The sequence below is a fragment of the Physcomitrium patens genome, chromosome 24 (assembly GCF_059467195.1).
Source record: "Physcomitrium patens ecotype Gransden chromosome 24, ASM5946719v1, whole genome shotgun sequence".
Lineage (NCBI taxonomy): Eukaryota > Viridiplantae > Streptophyta > Bryopsida > Funariales > Funariaceae > Physcomitrium > Physcomitrium patens.
In genome coordinates, this window is record NC_143433.1 from 8667279 (window position 1) to 8684891 (window position 17613).

Genomic DNA, 17613 nt, shown 5'->3' on the forward strand with positions numbered 1-17613 from the left:
AAGGCAAAGCTTGAGGAGAAAGGTCGAAGAAGGAGGCGGGGATTGGCAAGCAACGGACCGAGAACACGGAAAACCGGAAAACCGGGAACGGGCGGCGAAGGCGGCACGGGTGCCAAAATGGGGGCCAGGTGACAATGTTCTTCCGCTCGAGTCCCCCCGAAACGAAGCATGAATCGCCGCAGCAGCAGCAGCACCGCAGATTTGGAGTCTGACGAACTGGGATCCGACGCTAGTGTCAGGCGGAGACGACATCGATTGGAGCTGCTACGACTACTACTACTGCTCGGCTAGTCCATCAGTAAAGCCATCCGGACAGCCGCAAATAGCAAGCACGCCCTACGATCCTCCAGGGGAACCTGTTTTGGTCCGCATGCCCTCCTCCGCGCGGCACTAGCGTCGCTCTCTCTTTCTCTTTCTCCTTTTCTGTCGTCACCATCTCGCTGCGCTCTGCGGTAACACTTCTTTCATGACCATCCCGTCGTGAGAAATACGCTAGGCGACATAGAGGTCCACTGTTGTGTCTCTCGAGGGGTAGATGTGGCAGACCTATGATGTTGCGGTTCTGACAGGTTGACGACGCTGGGAGGGGGAGGGGGAGGGGGACTGGAGGCGTTTCAGTCTTCGGGGGAATTGCTGGTTGGTTGCTGAGGGGTACTGTCGGATTTTCGCGTTTGTAGCATCGACGTTGGAGTTGAAACTTTGAGTTCAAGTTTTGGCGCGTTTGGCCGAGATGCAGGTGAGATATATGTTTTGCGGTGGGTTTGTAGATGAGACGAAGATTCGGTGTGAGTGGGCAAGGGATTGAGACGTTGTGGGACTGGAGAGAGAATGCATGAGGGATCAGTGAGGGTGCATGGATTTGCGTTGTGTGGTTGGGTTGGTTGGAGTGGGAAGGAGAAGCTCATTTGTGGTTTATCTGATCATGGACGTCTTTTTGCATTGATAAGTTTTTTGAGGAATTCTTGCGTTTCTTTTGAAGTTGATGGAAGGAAAGATTAGGAAGTTAGTGGATTGGACGTCCTTGTGGTTTCTCCAGAGGTGTTTTACATGCTTTCGAAGTGAACCATGAGTGAACACTTTTTTGTCGGTCAATCGTCGCAGTCGGAGATGCTTTGATTCTACTGCGTAGAATCATGGCTACAGTCTGATTGCAAGCTAGAGTGTTGTCGTGGTTTCCGCAATGGGGAGCTCGAGGACGGGGCTTTGCATTTCTGTTTAGTCGTCTATGTTGACGAGAATCCCACACAGGACAGAAACTGAATTGCGGGAACTATATATATGTATACTGTTCAACTTAGGGCTTAGCTTAGATAAGGAAACGCTGCACGAAAGACATTCATGCGTGCCACCTTGTACCAAAATGCTACAGAGAACAGTACCTTTTCGTGCTATCGACTGCAAGTGCAGTCATTTTGTCCAGATAATCGAAAAGTAGGTGGGTGGTCAGATTCGTTACCGCGACGTTAACGTATTATGGATGCACTCCGTGCATCGATTTTTGAAAACGCTGGACAATAACTACTTTGACCAAAAATCACACGCTCTGGCTCCAGACATTCCGGTAAAGTAATAGTCTATTGCGCTGCGTCTGTATTAGTGAGCACTTCACCTAAACTACGTTAGGGTGCGCAGAGCTGACGAAAGGCCTAGTAACTGGCAAGCCATAATCTAGAGTCATACAGATTGCCCTTTCAATGTTCGTACTGAGGCCCGACGTCCGGAGATAACTTTTGTGATTTCCTAAGTTGATACATCCTCTCGTATTTCGCAATGAAGTTCGCAGCTCACTGTTGGGCAATGTTGGTAAGTTTTACCTATCTTATGCGTTGACTATTCGAGGTTGAATCGGCAGGTAAATTAGCTTTAGCACACCTCGGGAAGTTCCCTAAATCTAGTGGGTGTAGTGAGGCACTCTAGCACCCGTACCCTTCAAGGTGTTTCTTTCTCCGTAAAAGCAATTGTTGTATCAACTTCTTCAGGGTGTGGGGAAAGGATGGTTGGATTTCTCTTGCTGGTGTTCTCCACTGCATCATAGGTCGGCCACCAGTTTCATTTCCATCCTGGGAGCCTTGTATTCGCATTGCTTTTGTTACCTACGAATTGAATTTTGTCCAATTAGCTTCCAAGCAATTGTATGAAAATCTCTGACGTGGTTGTGATTTGCTCAGGGTCGAGGCGATGTACGCCGACTTGGGCCACTTTTGTCGAAGACCTATAAAGGTCAAACTTGAACTACCACAACTTTCCTGCCAGACGTGGTATTATAAAGTGTTGCATGCGATTCCTTGTGGCTGTAAGATTCTGCATGAATGACGATGCAGGCTGCCTTCATTTTTCTCGTCTACCGTAGTCTACTTCTGGGATATATGGGACATGCTCCGCATCTGTCGAAGAACCTCGACGATCTTGTTTCCACGTTTTTTCGCTCAGTCCCAAGGAAGGTCGACAGCCGTGTGCCAAAAATATCCAATTCCAAGTCAGGTCTTTCAGTTTTCTGAATGGCGAATGAATTTCTGGATCGAAGTCTTAAGTCTTGAGATCTGATTTGCGTCAATATTGATTGCAGACACTTGAAATTAAAAGCCTTTAAAGAGTAGACTCCACGACTGAATATCGATTATGCCCTTATGTTTCTTCAGTTCAACTGAAGACCTACTTCTACACTGACTGCCATGTAGGGCTTGTGGCGTACGAGGACCGCTTAATAAATTACACCACATATCTCCAAATCACCTAGCCGTCCGCTACGTAAGGTAATCAGCTCTAATATGGAAAGCTTGCAATAATGTGAAATCTTGATCTCATGTGCAGCATGATTCACATAATTTTTTCTTTACTAGATTCCTGGGAGTACTTTACACTGCTTTCACGTTGAACGGAACTAATTTGGTTACAAGCACAGTTCTGAGCTCCTGAGTTTTTCTGTTTCAGTGGTCCATCTCTTAAGCAATGAGCCTGTCAGGCTATTAAAGTAGTGAACAATGCAAAGGAGGCATGATGAAGAAGATGAAATACAAGAGGCAAAGATTTCTAAAGTACCCAAAGAGGGGAGACATCACCAACACAGGTCCTCTAGTGCTCAGAGGCACAGGCGGAATGAGTTGCCAGCAGATGCCGATTCCTTCACCAGGCGTTTAGGCCGGCTGAGAATATCCAGTATCCGGGAGCATTCTTTAGAGAGGGCCAATTCTTCCTCGAATACACCAAGAAATATTGATACTCCAAGAAGTACATCAGCTAATGAGACATCTAGACCTCGTAAGTAGTAATGTCATGAGCCTAGAAATTAGTGAATTGTATATACCCACATACAAGCTCATCTGGTGGAGGTATCTAACTAGCCCTCGAACTGTTATTTGTCTTGAACAGCAAGAAGCAAGGAAGTTGACAGGGCAGATAAGAACCTCTGCGGATGGTCATGTAGAAATGATGGACCTTCAGGGACTTCTCGCAATGATAATCAGAAGACATCTCGTTCAACAAGTGGGCAGCCACTAACCAGGTTCCAGAATCCTCAGGAGTGCGGAGGATGGGGCTCGCTGGCTCGCAAAATTTTCAGGTTTGTTTTCTTTGTCGTTCCTGTGTTGCTGGTTCTTGATTGTGTTCGTGAGGTTGTCGTGCAAGAGGGAGGAAAGGACGCTGTATTACGTTCCAACCATGACGCATTTGCTAGAATTGACATGTTCTTGACGGGGTTCTCAACGATTTCCACATTAATTCTTGAATATCAATAGAACTCTTATCTCTGTACTCTCAGGTGTGACAATAATCAAACTACCTTTTATCCTGAATTGATGAACGAGTTGGTAAATCTCCGGGAGCAACATGACCATGAAATGATGCAAGTGCGATCAGATATACAGAGGGTCTTTCAAGAGATCCAAAATCTGGTCCGTTGTAGAGATGATGTATCCGCTTCAAGCTCGTCGTGTCAGTCTTCTTCCGAGAGCGTGCATAGCAGGGTGCAAAGGGCTCCTGTACCCGGACTGGGAAAGAGACATTCAGCCATGAACCATGCTTCATACATGCGCGACAATGATCATGAACATCATAATAGAAGAGCACAGTCTGCTCCTAGAACTCGAGTGAATTGGGACAGATACTCAACTGAAGAGTACAGCATCCCTTCTCATGTGCCACATGCTGCCATTGCGTTTTATCCCACCGTAGCGCTTTTACGAGAAGTAGTCCATTTGGAAAGATCCTGTCTTGAAACATTTGTTACAGCTCTCATAAGACATGAAGAGGATCGATTGCAGATGGATAATGAGTCCGACCTGATCGGCAATTCACTGAATGCCTTGGTTTATCGTCTTTACCCTGGCATTCGTTTTTTCAAATTCCGTCATTTCAAATATGGGGTCCAAGCTTGGCTGAGCAATTTGGCGATGAAGGGCTACCACAGAGCAACCATGACAGGAGGTACTGTCTCAGACATTATGATTTGGAATGTGGAATATTCGGAGGCACTCCCGAGCAATGTACACCTTTTTCTTTCACGAATACGCTCAACAGTGACAAAGATTCTCAATAAATGAAGCGGCCTATGTATGACACGCGTCTTGGAATTTTGTGGATTCGGGTTTCATATTCTTACCTTGTACCGGTGCTCGTTTGCAATGTAGACAGCCGGGAGGATATACGTCTGAGGCGGGATGCTGCGTGGCAAGAGTTCCGAAACCTGTCGGCTGTAAGCCCCACTTACGCCACGAACGAAGAACACCCATACTACATTAAGGATTTTCTCTCGTTTTGTCAGCGGATGATGGATTCCATAGTAAAAAACACGAGATCTAAGGTGTGGCCTGACGATCTAGACGATTACTTCCTGGAGGCTATGAAGCATGTGTGGCGGATGCGCAAACTTGCGCTTGCCTTTGAGCCCACTGCCTCCACAATCACGGCGAAGCTCACAGCACCATTCGACGCTAATTTCATGGATGCTTTGGAGGCTCCAGATTTGTTCCAAGGTGGTAACCTGTCACCGTTTGCCCCTCAAGTAGCGCTGTTAGTGAATCCAGGATTTATTGTTCAGGAGCGGGTGGTCAAGTGTCAGGTGTATTTAACCCTAGATGAGAGCTCTGATCTTTGATGGCGTAATTTAGGCGTTGACCCACCGACTTATACCGACATTAAAACCCCATTCTGGCCCTTCAATTTTGAGAATCACGTCGTTGATATTTGTATCATGGTGCCTTCACAAAACTTGTTTCGGGGCTCTACACCCAATTTAAAAAAAATTAACCGAATCCTTCAATTCTGGAGGAACGCAATCGCCATGGCTAATTGGTTTTCCTGTCATTGAGGCACACGCTGAATTCAAGTTGAGTCGCTCCGAACTATCCCTTTAAACAGGTATGTTGCGTTCAGTAAAGCTGGGTGAAGGCAAAGATAATCTTAATTTCTACTATAGTGTATTAAAAAAAAATGTTATTTTTAGCTTGAACTATCTTATCTTGATATACCAAAGTTATCTGTGCAATAATCACTCAAGGTAAGTATAAAACTCAAGTTGCAATTCCATTAATAATGAACCTGTGTATTAGGAGTTTGTTTTGATCTTTATTAAAATTAATCAATTTACAATTGATTACTTAATTAGAAACAATTTTATGGTTACTAAACAAATAGCTTATTAATAACACCTCTGAAATTTGAGTTGATTAGTTTTTTTTTCCACTTAACTTTTTGTTCAAAAAATTATTTACACATTTTTTTACATAAATCAAAATATCTTTATTACGAAATCAATTATATTTAAGTGAAAAATAAATAATCTATGAGACTTACATATAATCACAACTCATATTGAGTGCAATAAGTTTTGTAAATTTTTAAGTATTTAGGAGAAAATCTAAAGCTTTATTATATATCTTATAAAAATAGTTGAGTAGTATAATATGTCTCTATCTAAAAATAAAATCTTACCACTTTTGTATAAAAACATCATATTGCCACATGTAATGTTTTGAGTAAAAAATTAATTAAAAAAAAGAAGATTAATCATGTTGAGATAGCCTTTACTTATTATATTTTAAAAGCATTTAAATAATTCTATTATCATCCAATCTATAGAAAAATTTCTTAGAAGTTTCATAGATGTGGATTTGACTTTATCCATGTTTTTAGGTAATTGGTAGGTTAAAAACTTGGCTACTTATTGCATATGTTAGCCACTTGTGGTACAATTTGACTATGTGGCATATATATAAAAACTTATCTTACAAACTTGTCTAGACATGTATCTCACAAGTTGGACAAGTGTTGAAGGTCCTGTAGAATGTTGCTACATAGCTCCTAATTGGATAGTATATAGAAAGATATGAATGAAGCCTTCTTCACTCTCATCAACATTTTAATTGTTCTTAGTCTTGTTTTAATAGTCTTTAGTCTTCTTGTCTTTCAAAATAGCCATTGTAGTTTTAATACTGTACTATCTTTGAGTCAATATCTACTCTTTTCTAGTGACAAAAGTATTGACTCTTTGGTTGTTTGTAATTTATGTACTTAACACTAACAATAGAATTCTTTGTTCAATTAAGGATTAGATCTATAATAAAATAGATTTATAAAATACATGTATTTTAATATGTAATAAAAAAAATAGACTAATATAAGATTACTTTCCAAACTAGATGTGATAATTTGAATATTATATTATGCTTGTTGAACATCCAAATTCTCAAATACTTTTTAATATTTGATGAATAATATATTTTGTAAAATTTTAAAAAACTTTATTGTATGTAATTTGGATGATAATTTTTTATTTTAATAATGAAAAAAATAAAAATATATATTTTCTTCATATTACAAAAAAACTTAGAAATATAGAATTATATTTTAAGATATATATATATATATATATATATATATATATATATATATATTACATAATTAAAGTAAAAATTTAAGAACATATCATCTAAAATAATGGTTTGCAAATGAATTCTAAAGAAAGGTAGACTACTATGGATTCAATACTTTCAAGAGCTATAAAAAATATCTGATTTTTTTTAGAATTTTTAAAATATTATCAAATATTATTATATGATTTATTTTAAGTTATTATTTTATTTTCACAATAAAATTTCAAAGATAAATTAAAATAATTCAAAGTTTAAAAATAATTTTTACTTTAATTATTATATTACATCATTTAGATTTTTTTAAACCAATTTTTACAAAAAAAAAAATGTGTTGGATTTTGCATTAGATGCAATTTTATTTAAAAATAATATAGAAATAGATATATATATATATATATATATATATATATATATATATATATAAGAGAATTTATCCTATTATATTTCATTCAAAAAAATACTTAGCAAAAAATATTAGTATTTTTATTTATAATAAAGTTCTTGTTATTTTGGATTTATTTTAAAAATAAAATCACTACCTAGAATATTCTTTTATCTAATCATAATTCATACCAATCATAAGAATTTTAATTCTTTTATGCCAACTAATTTATTAAATATTCTCTAAGGTTTTTGAAAAATATCTTTATTATTATTTATATTTAATATTATATATTTTTTAAAAAAAATATTTTATATATTTATATCAAATGTCTTATTTAAAAATTCATATCTTGCATGAAAAGAAGTACATGTTGCACATAATTAGCAACAAATTAATCTTATGAAACTATAACAACTATATTTTTGAGAACTAAGTCAATAATTCTAATAAACATTTTTTTTTGATGAATTTTGTTCAAGTACATTAATATACCTTTTATTCTTAATGCTAAAATAAAGATTTTAATGACTCTAAATAATATGATTTTAAGAAAAAACTTTTGTATTGTGAAAAATATTTGTATATACCTAAAGATCAAGCATAATTTTATATGCTTTAAGCACTACATGACTTTCTAATAGTATGACTTTTAAATCCAATAAAACTTTATAATTTAGTTTAAGAGCTTTTTGATAGTGTCAAATATGGAAAGAGGTAAAAGCATTTGTTTAATCTTGCAAAACTTGTTCTCACACAAAGATTCTATAACATCAATTTTATAGACCTCTTTAACTTCTACATATTTCTAATGTTGTTTTAATAAACTTTTATAGATCTTCTAATCTTAAACTTTTAAAACTCCATTTTGTGATACTAAATCATTTAATCAAAATCGCATATTTTGTACTTTATAAAAAAAATATTTTTAATGTTGAAAGAGCTAAATTAACTTTAGATAATATTTATCAATATTATAAAATTCTATTTAATATTATATCTCATTAAAGATTATAATTTTTATTGAGAAATTAAAAGATAATCTTCAACATATTAAAATTTAATATTAAATTATCTTTATATTTTTTATTCTCAAACTTTTAGATAAATAAAATATATAAATTAAGTATTAAAAAAATATTTTAGTATTCCACCAATTATTTCAAGTCAATTGGACAACTCTCTTATTAGTAGTGGAATTTTTTTATAATTATATGATGAATTTTTATAATTAAAAAAAAACTCTATTTTTTGCTAGTTATAGTTATAGTCTATAATTTTGATACTTTTGGCTTTTTAAAAGATGAATTTTATCCATATTTATTATTAATTTTAAATTAAATAATAAGAAAAAATAATAATTATAAATTATTAGTTATATATGATACTATTAACTATTAGCCTTAGTAGTTACTTATATTATTGTGATTAGTAGTAAGTAGTTGTCTTGTATTAAAGAAAACTAACTAAGTTGTGCAATACTTGAATAGATTTGATAACTTCAATATGTCTTTTATTGCGCCGACCCTATTAGAATTCTATCCTTTAAAGCACAACATTTAGGAGATGCAATTGCTCTATTATCTAAATTATTTGAAAGGTCAAAAAAATTCTATATTATATTATTGTCTTTGAAATCTTAGTTATTAAATAATGGCATAGAAGTCTTTAATACTTTAATATAGATCTACATTTACTAAAGATATCAATGTCTAGTTGAAGGCATGGATGACATTCCAAGCCATACTAGACATTGAGCTCTTTGTGTAGTAGTTAGAATGATTTATATGTCAAAATGGTTTGTATGTTGAAGTTGAATTTTATAAATTTCATATTTCTTTCTTGATCCTAGTGATATCTGAATATTAGATCTTCTAAAAAATGAGTATTGTAGTTAAGAACTAAATTAAAATCCATTATTCAACAATAATTTATATTACCTTCAAAAATGAAGTGCTAAATTATTGCTTGAAATTTAGTGGCTAATAAAGCCTACTTCAAGTAAGACTTCTAAAAAGAAAATAAAAAATAAAAAAATAAAAAAATAAAAAAAATCTACACTCTCTATCATGGTAAGAAAACATCTATACTATCTTTTTAAGGTTGCCTATCCAAATTTTAAGCCATGTTGCATCAACCATAGCTAACTCATATCAAACGTGACCTTTGTTAAGAACAATTCCAAACGTGACCTTTGTTAAGAACAATTCCAAACGTGACCTTTGTTAAGAACAATTCCATTTTGGATGGGCTTGTGTGTTGGTTTTTTACTTTTGCTTCTAAACCTTAATGTATTATTGCCCTAATGTTAATGTTGATGTCAGATTTACTATTTGGTGTTGATGATTCTTGTCAACTATTGTTTATTCTTAGGCCCCCAAATATTGCAATATTCTTACTTAAGTACCAAAATTTGACATTGTTGTGAAAGAGTTGTAAATTATGGTTAGAATTTTCCCAACTTGGTAATCAATGGTCCCATTAGTGGAGGTGCACTTACCAATTTTGACTCAAGGATTACTTAGCACAAAATTTGTAACAAAAATCAATTCTTCGTTTTGGTTCTAGTCAGATTGGAAATGCCTCCAATCTGCTAGAATTCGTCGAGGCACCTTCTACTGTAGCATCGCACATAGTTGAGGGCGGGTCTATGAAGTATTTGACTACAATTCAGAGGATGGCTTTTGCGACTTCTAGATTTTCAAACACTTTGCTTCCGAAACTGGCAAAATCGGTTATCATTTATGTACGCTGCCGAGCTGCTTAAGGTGCACATGAAATCCAAAGCTTGGACTCGTGGGGCTTTGAGGTTTAGTCTGTCGCAAACTTAGCAAATAGTTGGCGACAAACATGTTCTCAATCTTAGGCATGGTGTGTCGGCCAGTTCACCGAAAGGGAATGTACCTCACTGTTTTGAAATAGGCAATAGCATACGATGTTGAGAGATTCTTAATGGTGGGATCAGGAGAAAGGAGATGGCTAGCAAGGTTTATATGTGAAATTTGAGTATATACAGCACCAGTTTAGTCAGGTCCCCATATCTTCCAGACATCCACTGGCGAACACTGAATAATGGAGGGAATTAAACGGGTTTTGAGCTATGTGAGCTCCTCTTCAAGGTTAACTTCATGCATGGTGAGTTGGCATTCCCAACTTTGCACTAGCACAGGCACGTGTACTAATTGGTTCATAGGATTTGATTGGAGGGAAGTATAGCGTCAGAGTTTCCCCGTTTCCTCGTGATTTTACATCAAGATGAAGCTATAGGGTCATTTCGATCCTCACATGGAACAGGCTCTAAAATGTGTCATCAAGTAGCAGTTCAACGTTGTGAGCAACAATAATGGACCCGGTACCAGTTACACAATGACGTTGAAATTTCTTCAGTGCATGATCAGTAGCCGAAAGCCATTCCTAATCCTTCTGAGGCGAGCGATAGCTTCTAACGGTTAGAAAGTTAACGCTTTAAAACCCTGTGTTGCTACTGTAAACCTGCCACAATTTCTCGTCACTTCATTTAACCGTCGCGGCGTATCTGCCAGTTCCGTAGAGGCGCCTTCATCTCCCAACCGTCGCTCCTAACCGCTACTAGCCTTAGATTGGACAAAGTGATCACCAACAGCGCCTGTTACCGTCAACTAATCAGAGTTGTTTCAATCCCACTGACATACCCCTTCGCCGCGCCCCTCGATAATACACAAACAAGATGATTCCTGAACACATGACGCTATCGTAGATGGTGCTTCTGCTTCACGGAGTCCATTTTCTCTCACCCCTGGGACTTCGTGAAAAGGTAAGCATTAGCTCACCATGGCAACCCCAAGAAATTCTTTGATCCGGGACGCCGTTCTTCACCTGAAGCAACGCAACGGGGCCAGCTTCGCCGAGATCCGCAGGCACCTCGAGTCTAATTACTCCAACAGGCTCGACCCGACGAACAAGAGAATGCTGAGCATGGCGTTGAAAGGTTTGGTGCAAGCTGGATCCGTTGAGAGGAGGAGTTCCGTGTACAAGCTCGGCATCCAGCAAACGCGCCGCGCTCCCAAGACCACCGACAACCCGGTGCCGCTGCGCCGGCGTCGAGGCCTCGCCGTCCGTCGCCGCAAGGTCCAAAAATCTCGTCGTCCAGTTGGACGAAGGCAGCGACGAGGGAGCCGACGGAGACATCGTCGTCACTCCAAGCGACGGAGGGTGCAGTAAGTGTGCGTGAGAAATGCTTCAATAAAACCTCCATTACATTAAAATCTTTCATGTAATTTCTATGAAATAAATAACATAACCTAATACTAAATAAGGGGGTATATTGCAAAAGATTCATCCTATGATGTTGAAAAAATTATAAACACTTTCAAATAATTTCCAATATACCTTTAAGAATTATACTTGTTAGGTAAAGTTAGGTGAATTTCAATTTTTAAATCCGTAAAATAATCCTCAAAACTTTATTGACTATGTAGCAAAGTATTAAGGCCTTTTTTTAATTTTTTTAAATTTATTACACTGTAAAGAATTTCTTTAGTAATATACATTCATATAATATTTATTTGATTTTTGTAGTTTTAATACCAAGAAATTCGTAAATTTTACTACTTTAGAATTTTATTTTATATAATAATATACCAAATAAATAAACATGAAGAATGTAACATCTTCGAATCATATTTTCTTTTTCTTTTTATTTACATAATTATGAATGTAAATACAAACAAATTATAGCTTTTTTAATCTTTTTTATATACATATGAATATAAGAAAAAAAATTACATAAATTAATATCTATTCAAATGCAAAATCCCAGTTTTCAATCTAAAAATATGAAAACAAAAATAAAAATCATGTTTGAATGTATCCCACTTTTTAATTTTACTATCAATAAAAACTCGACAACTGATTATTGTTCACATTGTATATATTGGACAAAACGCACATTGTGTTCTATTATTATAATCTATGATTTCTTGGACATCATTTTGAAAAATATTATTACCTGCAAACACTTTCTTGATTACTAACTAAAAACAAAATAACATATGTATATATGATATTACAAATAAAAAATATTTATAATATTTTCTACAAAAATATAAAATTCTAATAAATATTCATTTACTAAATTTATTTATGTAATTTTATAATATTTTGTTAAATCCTCATTACATATAAAGTAATATAAATATTATTCAATGGAATTTAAACAATATCTTTTTAATTAATAAAATATTTAACTATGCACAATTTGAAGAATATCATCAATAATAACTTATTAAATTATTAAAATAAAATTATAGAAAAATAAATATATGAGTAAATACAATAAATATAACTAATAAACAAGTGAATAAATACGTGGTCATTGGAAACAGTCTCCCTTATCTTTTGTAAGTCTTAAATCACTTCTGTTCTTTGCATCACTTCTCTAAAGAAATCATAAAAGTCCAAAGGTCTTGATAGGCTACCATAAAGTGAGATAGCCTTGGTATATAGCTAGCACTGGTAATATATAGATTTTCTATCTCCTTATCTCTTAAGCAATCTTATCTTTGATTGTGTCTCTTTTTCTTGCTTATCTAGGTACACTTTCAATTGTTACAATGACAATCATAACTAAATATAAATTTACATTGGTTTAACTCAAAAAATAATGTAAAAAAATATACATTTATTAAAAATGACATCATAAATTATAAATGAATATAATAAAGTATATTTGCACAATGATTAAAGTCAATCACACATTAGTATATTAAAAAAAAAAAAAAAAAATGAACATCAATTTGGATCTAAAATTCTATTATGATTATAGTATCTAAGATAGATTTAATAGTTTGTCCATTTGCTATTAGCTCTAATATCAGCAATCATACAATGCTACATCATCACTCCTCCACTTTCAAACTTCATTGTCTTTTATACTCTTCTAATACTTATTTTTTCCAAAACCTCATAATAACCTAGCAAAATAACCTAGCAAAGTATGGCATCAATAAAGACTTTCTATTACAAATATAGTACTACCTGTAACTATCAAAGAAAAATTAATATACTTTTGTTTCATCAAAAAATACAAAAATATACTCAATTATCATCTATTTAATGTTTATGATGTTTTACAAATTAAAATCTTAACTTTATGTGATTTGATATGAATTTTAGTTTATGTTTTGTGACTTTGGATTTCAAACTTAATTAATATAATATCCTTCTTACAATCAAATCAAACACAATAATATGGGACTCTTCTCTCATGTAGATGCATACTTTAGATGTTGTCTCAAAGCCACTAATAGTGACTACTTACGTTGTAACAAAAAGCAAAGTGTACATCCACAATCACAAAGATAACAACAAAAAATCAGATGTATACAAACACAATATGTATGTGGTTCACTTCCTCAAAAACTACATCTATGGGAGAAATTTCTAGCTCACAACTTTATTGATGTTACACCTATAATACAATATACTCCCATCAAGTTCACACTAGTACAGTGCAAAATCTGCCCTATACTTTACCTCCAACTCCAAGTGAGCTTGAGACTGTATCTTGTTTAGCCTTCCAAATCAAACATCCTAAACCTAATTCTGTATTTTGGCATTCTTATTCATTTATTGCAAGTGCTCCATACTGCAGGCCTATACCGCACATCCCAACCAAGAGGGCTAAACCCTCCCCCCCCCCCCCCCCTCCTTTAAATCTCCAACTCCAAATTCCTACATAGACATTATTATTTAATAGAATACAAGCCACTATCAATATGCATATATATTGTTTAATTAGTAATGCTAATCACTCTTGGTCTATCACCAAAGCAACAATTTATACCATTCAACTTACCCAAATATTACTAATAAAGCTGAGCAATAAAAAATTGAAATACTTGCAAATCTTGTACAATCTTTATAGTATTCTTATACAACTTTAACATTGCCAAAGCACTTACTTCTATATGTTACCTAGTTACTTGATAGACATGTTTTAATGAGGTCATTTTGCCATGGTATGCATTGGTAGTGTATAAAATTATATACCCAAAGTATATTATCATATCCATGATCTCAACCAAGCACAATAAACTACTTATAAATATTGGATTTGTTATTTAGAATACATTCATTTCTTAAAATCCAAGTATGAGCAAAATTGAGTTTAAAAGGTAGGTGATTTGATCCACATATTTTCCTCTCCAATTTGTCTTTTTTAACTTATACTTTGGTTATCATATCATTAACTTATTTTAGAAGCTAATGCACTTTCAAATCTGATTTTTACTACAATATATTAGTCATAGTTTTCAATTAAACTCAAGATTAATGATTTCATATATTTTTATGACAATCATAATATGTGATTGCTAAAAAAATTATCTCTGTTTTAAAAAAATCTCTTCTTTCTTACAGCAATAGAAACATCCAATCAAAAAACTTCTCATTTTTAAATGAACTTAAAAGTAAAACAGTTTTTGTTTATACAAGTTGTAACTTATTTATGATGCACTTTTTTCTACCTAATGTACATGTCAATTGATTCAATACCTTTACATCTTTTTATTAAATCATCTCAAAAGTTTAATATATATATATATATATATATATATATAGAGAGAGAGAGAGAGAGAGAGAGAGTATATAGAGTATTTTACTAGAATTCTACAACTTCTTCTTATTAGACACATTAAATAAAGTTAGATGTTATTTTTCAATAATTTAAATTTTTCATTATTTTACTTTTTGAAAAAGTATGTTACAATTAAAGAATGTGGGGATTTTTAAGACAAGTGAATTTTTCAATCACAGATGCCGATTTTCTTCAAACAATATATATATATATATATATATATATATAGATGTATATATTTGTTCTCTTTTACAAGCTAAACATTGATGCTAGCTTATTCAATGGTAGCTACCTGCTAGGATTAATCTACCAAGACTAGGAACTTCAATAATTGCCCAAGAGAGGTGGGTATAAGAATAAGTTTAATTTGTAGCTTACAAAAAATAAGTGAGGCTGCTTCTAATGAAAGAATCATTAAATAGTAACAAGATTGGAAGTTTTAGAATTTGTGATTTAGACCAATTATTAATTTTATTTTCTTATTATTAAATATTATTATACACTTATATTTTTTTAATAAAAATTATATAAAAGTAACAAAAAAATTAAAATAAAATAATAAATTTTATTTTAATAGTAGAAGTAAATATTTTTAATAAAATATTTAGGATTTTAAAAAATATGAGTTTATAAAAATAATAAATATTATATATACAAACAAGTTAATTAGAATGGTTGTGAAGGTTATTATAATTAAAAAGATTATAATAGTTACTATTAGAATAATATCCAAAATATGTCATATATATTTACACTTCAATTTTAAATAAATTATATATATATATATATATATACATATATATAGATGTATTTTTTGAAACATGCAACATAAAATTTATAAAAGATATTTTGTTCTTAAAAGAAAACATCTAAATAACTTAAATAGTTATGTTATTTTCATTGCTATTATTATTATTGGTAGAAGTATTAGACTGTTGCACAAATTAAAGAATAATCAAAATATTTTACAAAAAAAAATCATATTAATATATATATATATATATATATATATATGACTTGTTTTGTTTTAGTATGTGAATGTATAAAAAGAATCATATTGTACCTTCACAATGTTTTCATTATGCATAAAATACATACAAGTATTATAGATATAAATTTCCATAGCATACAATCTACAAGGTTAAATAAAATTAAATCTAAAAGTCTTTAAAGTAGTCTATGCATAGATAAAATTGAAATCATTTGTAGACTTCTCATCTCCTTTGTTGTTCATCTTATAGCTTCCAAACCTTCTTATATCATAAGGATTATATTATGAGCTCTAGCTACAAGCACATCCCAAATTTCTGTATGCACATCCATTATGTCTATATATATTTCTATATACACACCTAAGGTCTTTAATTGGCTGATCCAAATTTCTTTTTCCTTATCTTGGCACGGGTCCCAAACCTCCTCCCTCTCTTTCTTGCTCCAATGTAGGTCTCAATCCCCTCCTCTTCCTCTTCTTCTTTGTCTTGGTGCAAGTCCCCATCCCCTCCTTTTTTCTTTGTCCAAATGGTAGGATATTTGCCAAGACAAGGAAGAGAAGAAGGAGGTCCAAGACCCACACTAAGACAAGAAAAAAGTGATTTGGATTAGCCAATTAGAGGCCTTGGATATGTGTATAGACATAATGGAAGTATGAATAGCAGTTTGGAATGTGCTTGTAGCCTAAGCCTATATTATGATATAAGAAGATTTATAAGCCATATTTTAAGGGTGTTTCTAATACCACCATAAAGTTTGCTAATACCACCACAATTTTTGCTATTGCCACCATAATGTACAATCTACCAAAGATTATTCCAATTTTTACTATTTAATTATTATTTCATTAAAATCAAATTTCTTTTTTTATGCAATTTGAAATAAATAAACATATTGAAAATATTAACAATTTTTTTATTGGAATAAAAAAAATTAAAGAAATCTATCAAGCAAGTGGCAAATTGTGGCAATATTTTAATGATGGCATAAACAAAAATTGTGGCAATATGTGGTGGCAGTGGTAAAACATTTGGTGGCAATATGTGGTGGGTGACAGATTGTGATGGTAGTACCAAAAACAATTGGTGGCATCAAGGACGCCCTATTACAAAACAACCCTACTATGTCAAAACATGTTACCAAATACAATAATTTATTGAAGTAGAAGAATTCATTTTAAGGATCAAGGTCTACATTCTGTTGCAATGTAATTTGTTCACTCTTAAATTTTTCATTTCACCACTAAATTTGAAACAAATAATATTGGCAAAGTATAAATGCAACATTTCCATAAATACTTCAGGCTCTCAATCTCATCTTCCACATTCAGCTACAACCCCAGCTGGAATTCCTGACTCCATACGCAAGGCTATTAGTGAAACATAATCATCTCAAGTATCTCAAGCAGGTGCAGAAGGCTACTACTCCAATTCACCAACACAGCAGAAACAAGCATCAAACCACCACGCACTCACTACACATTGCTAATTGATGTCAACATCTATCTGTTGAAGTCTGTTCGCTGGGTACATCTTATTGAAGCAAAGACGGACTGCACACGACGTATCTAGCAACAAGGAAATTCAGGAAGCACCAAAGATGAGATTTGACCATTACCACTAATATTGAGAATACTAAATACAAATTATAAAGAATCATTGAAGAGCGTGCAATAACCATTTCATGATATCAGATCGGATCGATTTACAGTCTGAGGCTAAAAGCGTGCAAAATGTGAAAGAAGTTGCAGCTTCAGC

The 17613-nt window shown here is 33.5% G+C and overlaps 1 protein-coding gene across 6 annotated transcripts; it reads left to right on the top strand.

Moving 5' to 3' along the window:
- Positions 1-202: 202 nt before the first annotated feature.
- On the top strand, positions 203-5286 carry LOC112276372 (uncharacterized). 6 transcript variants are annotated; one of them, XM_024507629.3, is made up of 7 exons: positions 203-736; positions 2169-2481; positions 2679-2753; positions 2932-3258; positions 3370-3559; positions 3758-4422; positions 4626-5286. In XM_024507629.3, the coding sequence occupies exons 4-7, from the start codon at positions 2982-2984 to the stop codon at positions 5090-5092; spliced, it is 1599 nt and encodes a 532-aa protein (XP_024363397.1). In that variant the 5' UTR covers positions 203-736; positions 2169-2481; positions 2679-2753; positions 2932-2981; the 3' UTR covers positions 5093-5286. The 6 variants fall into 6 exon arrangements, with proteins under 6 accessions (XP_024363397.1, XP_024363393.1, XP_024363398.1 ...); XM_024507625.3 differs by having other exon boundaries at positions 2169-2441; positions 2567-2753; XM_024507630.3 differs by having other exon boundaries at positions 2169-2441.
- The last annotated feature ends 12327 nt before the right edge of the window (positions 5287-17613 follow it).

What these genes read in the sequence shown, in the direction of transcription:
- LOC112276372 (XM_024507629.3), top strand. Translation starts at nt 2,982, where the DNA reads ATGCAAAGGAGGCATGATGAAGAAGATGAAATACAAGAGGCAAAGATT. An exon ending in CTGGCTCGCAAAATTTTCAG is followed by an intron (nt 3,560 to 3,757) that starts GTTTGTTTTCTT and finishes CTGTACTCTCAG; the next exon opens with GTGTGACAATAATCAAACTA. An exon ending in CAGAGCAACCATGACAGGAG is followed by an intron (nt 4,423 to 4,625) that starts GTACTGTCTCAG and finishes TTTGCAATGTAG; the next exon opens with ACAGCCGGGAGGATATACGT.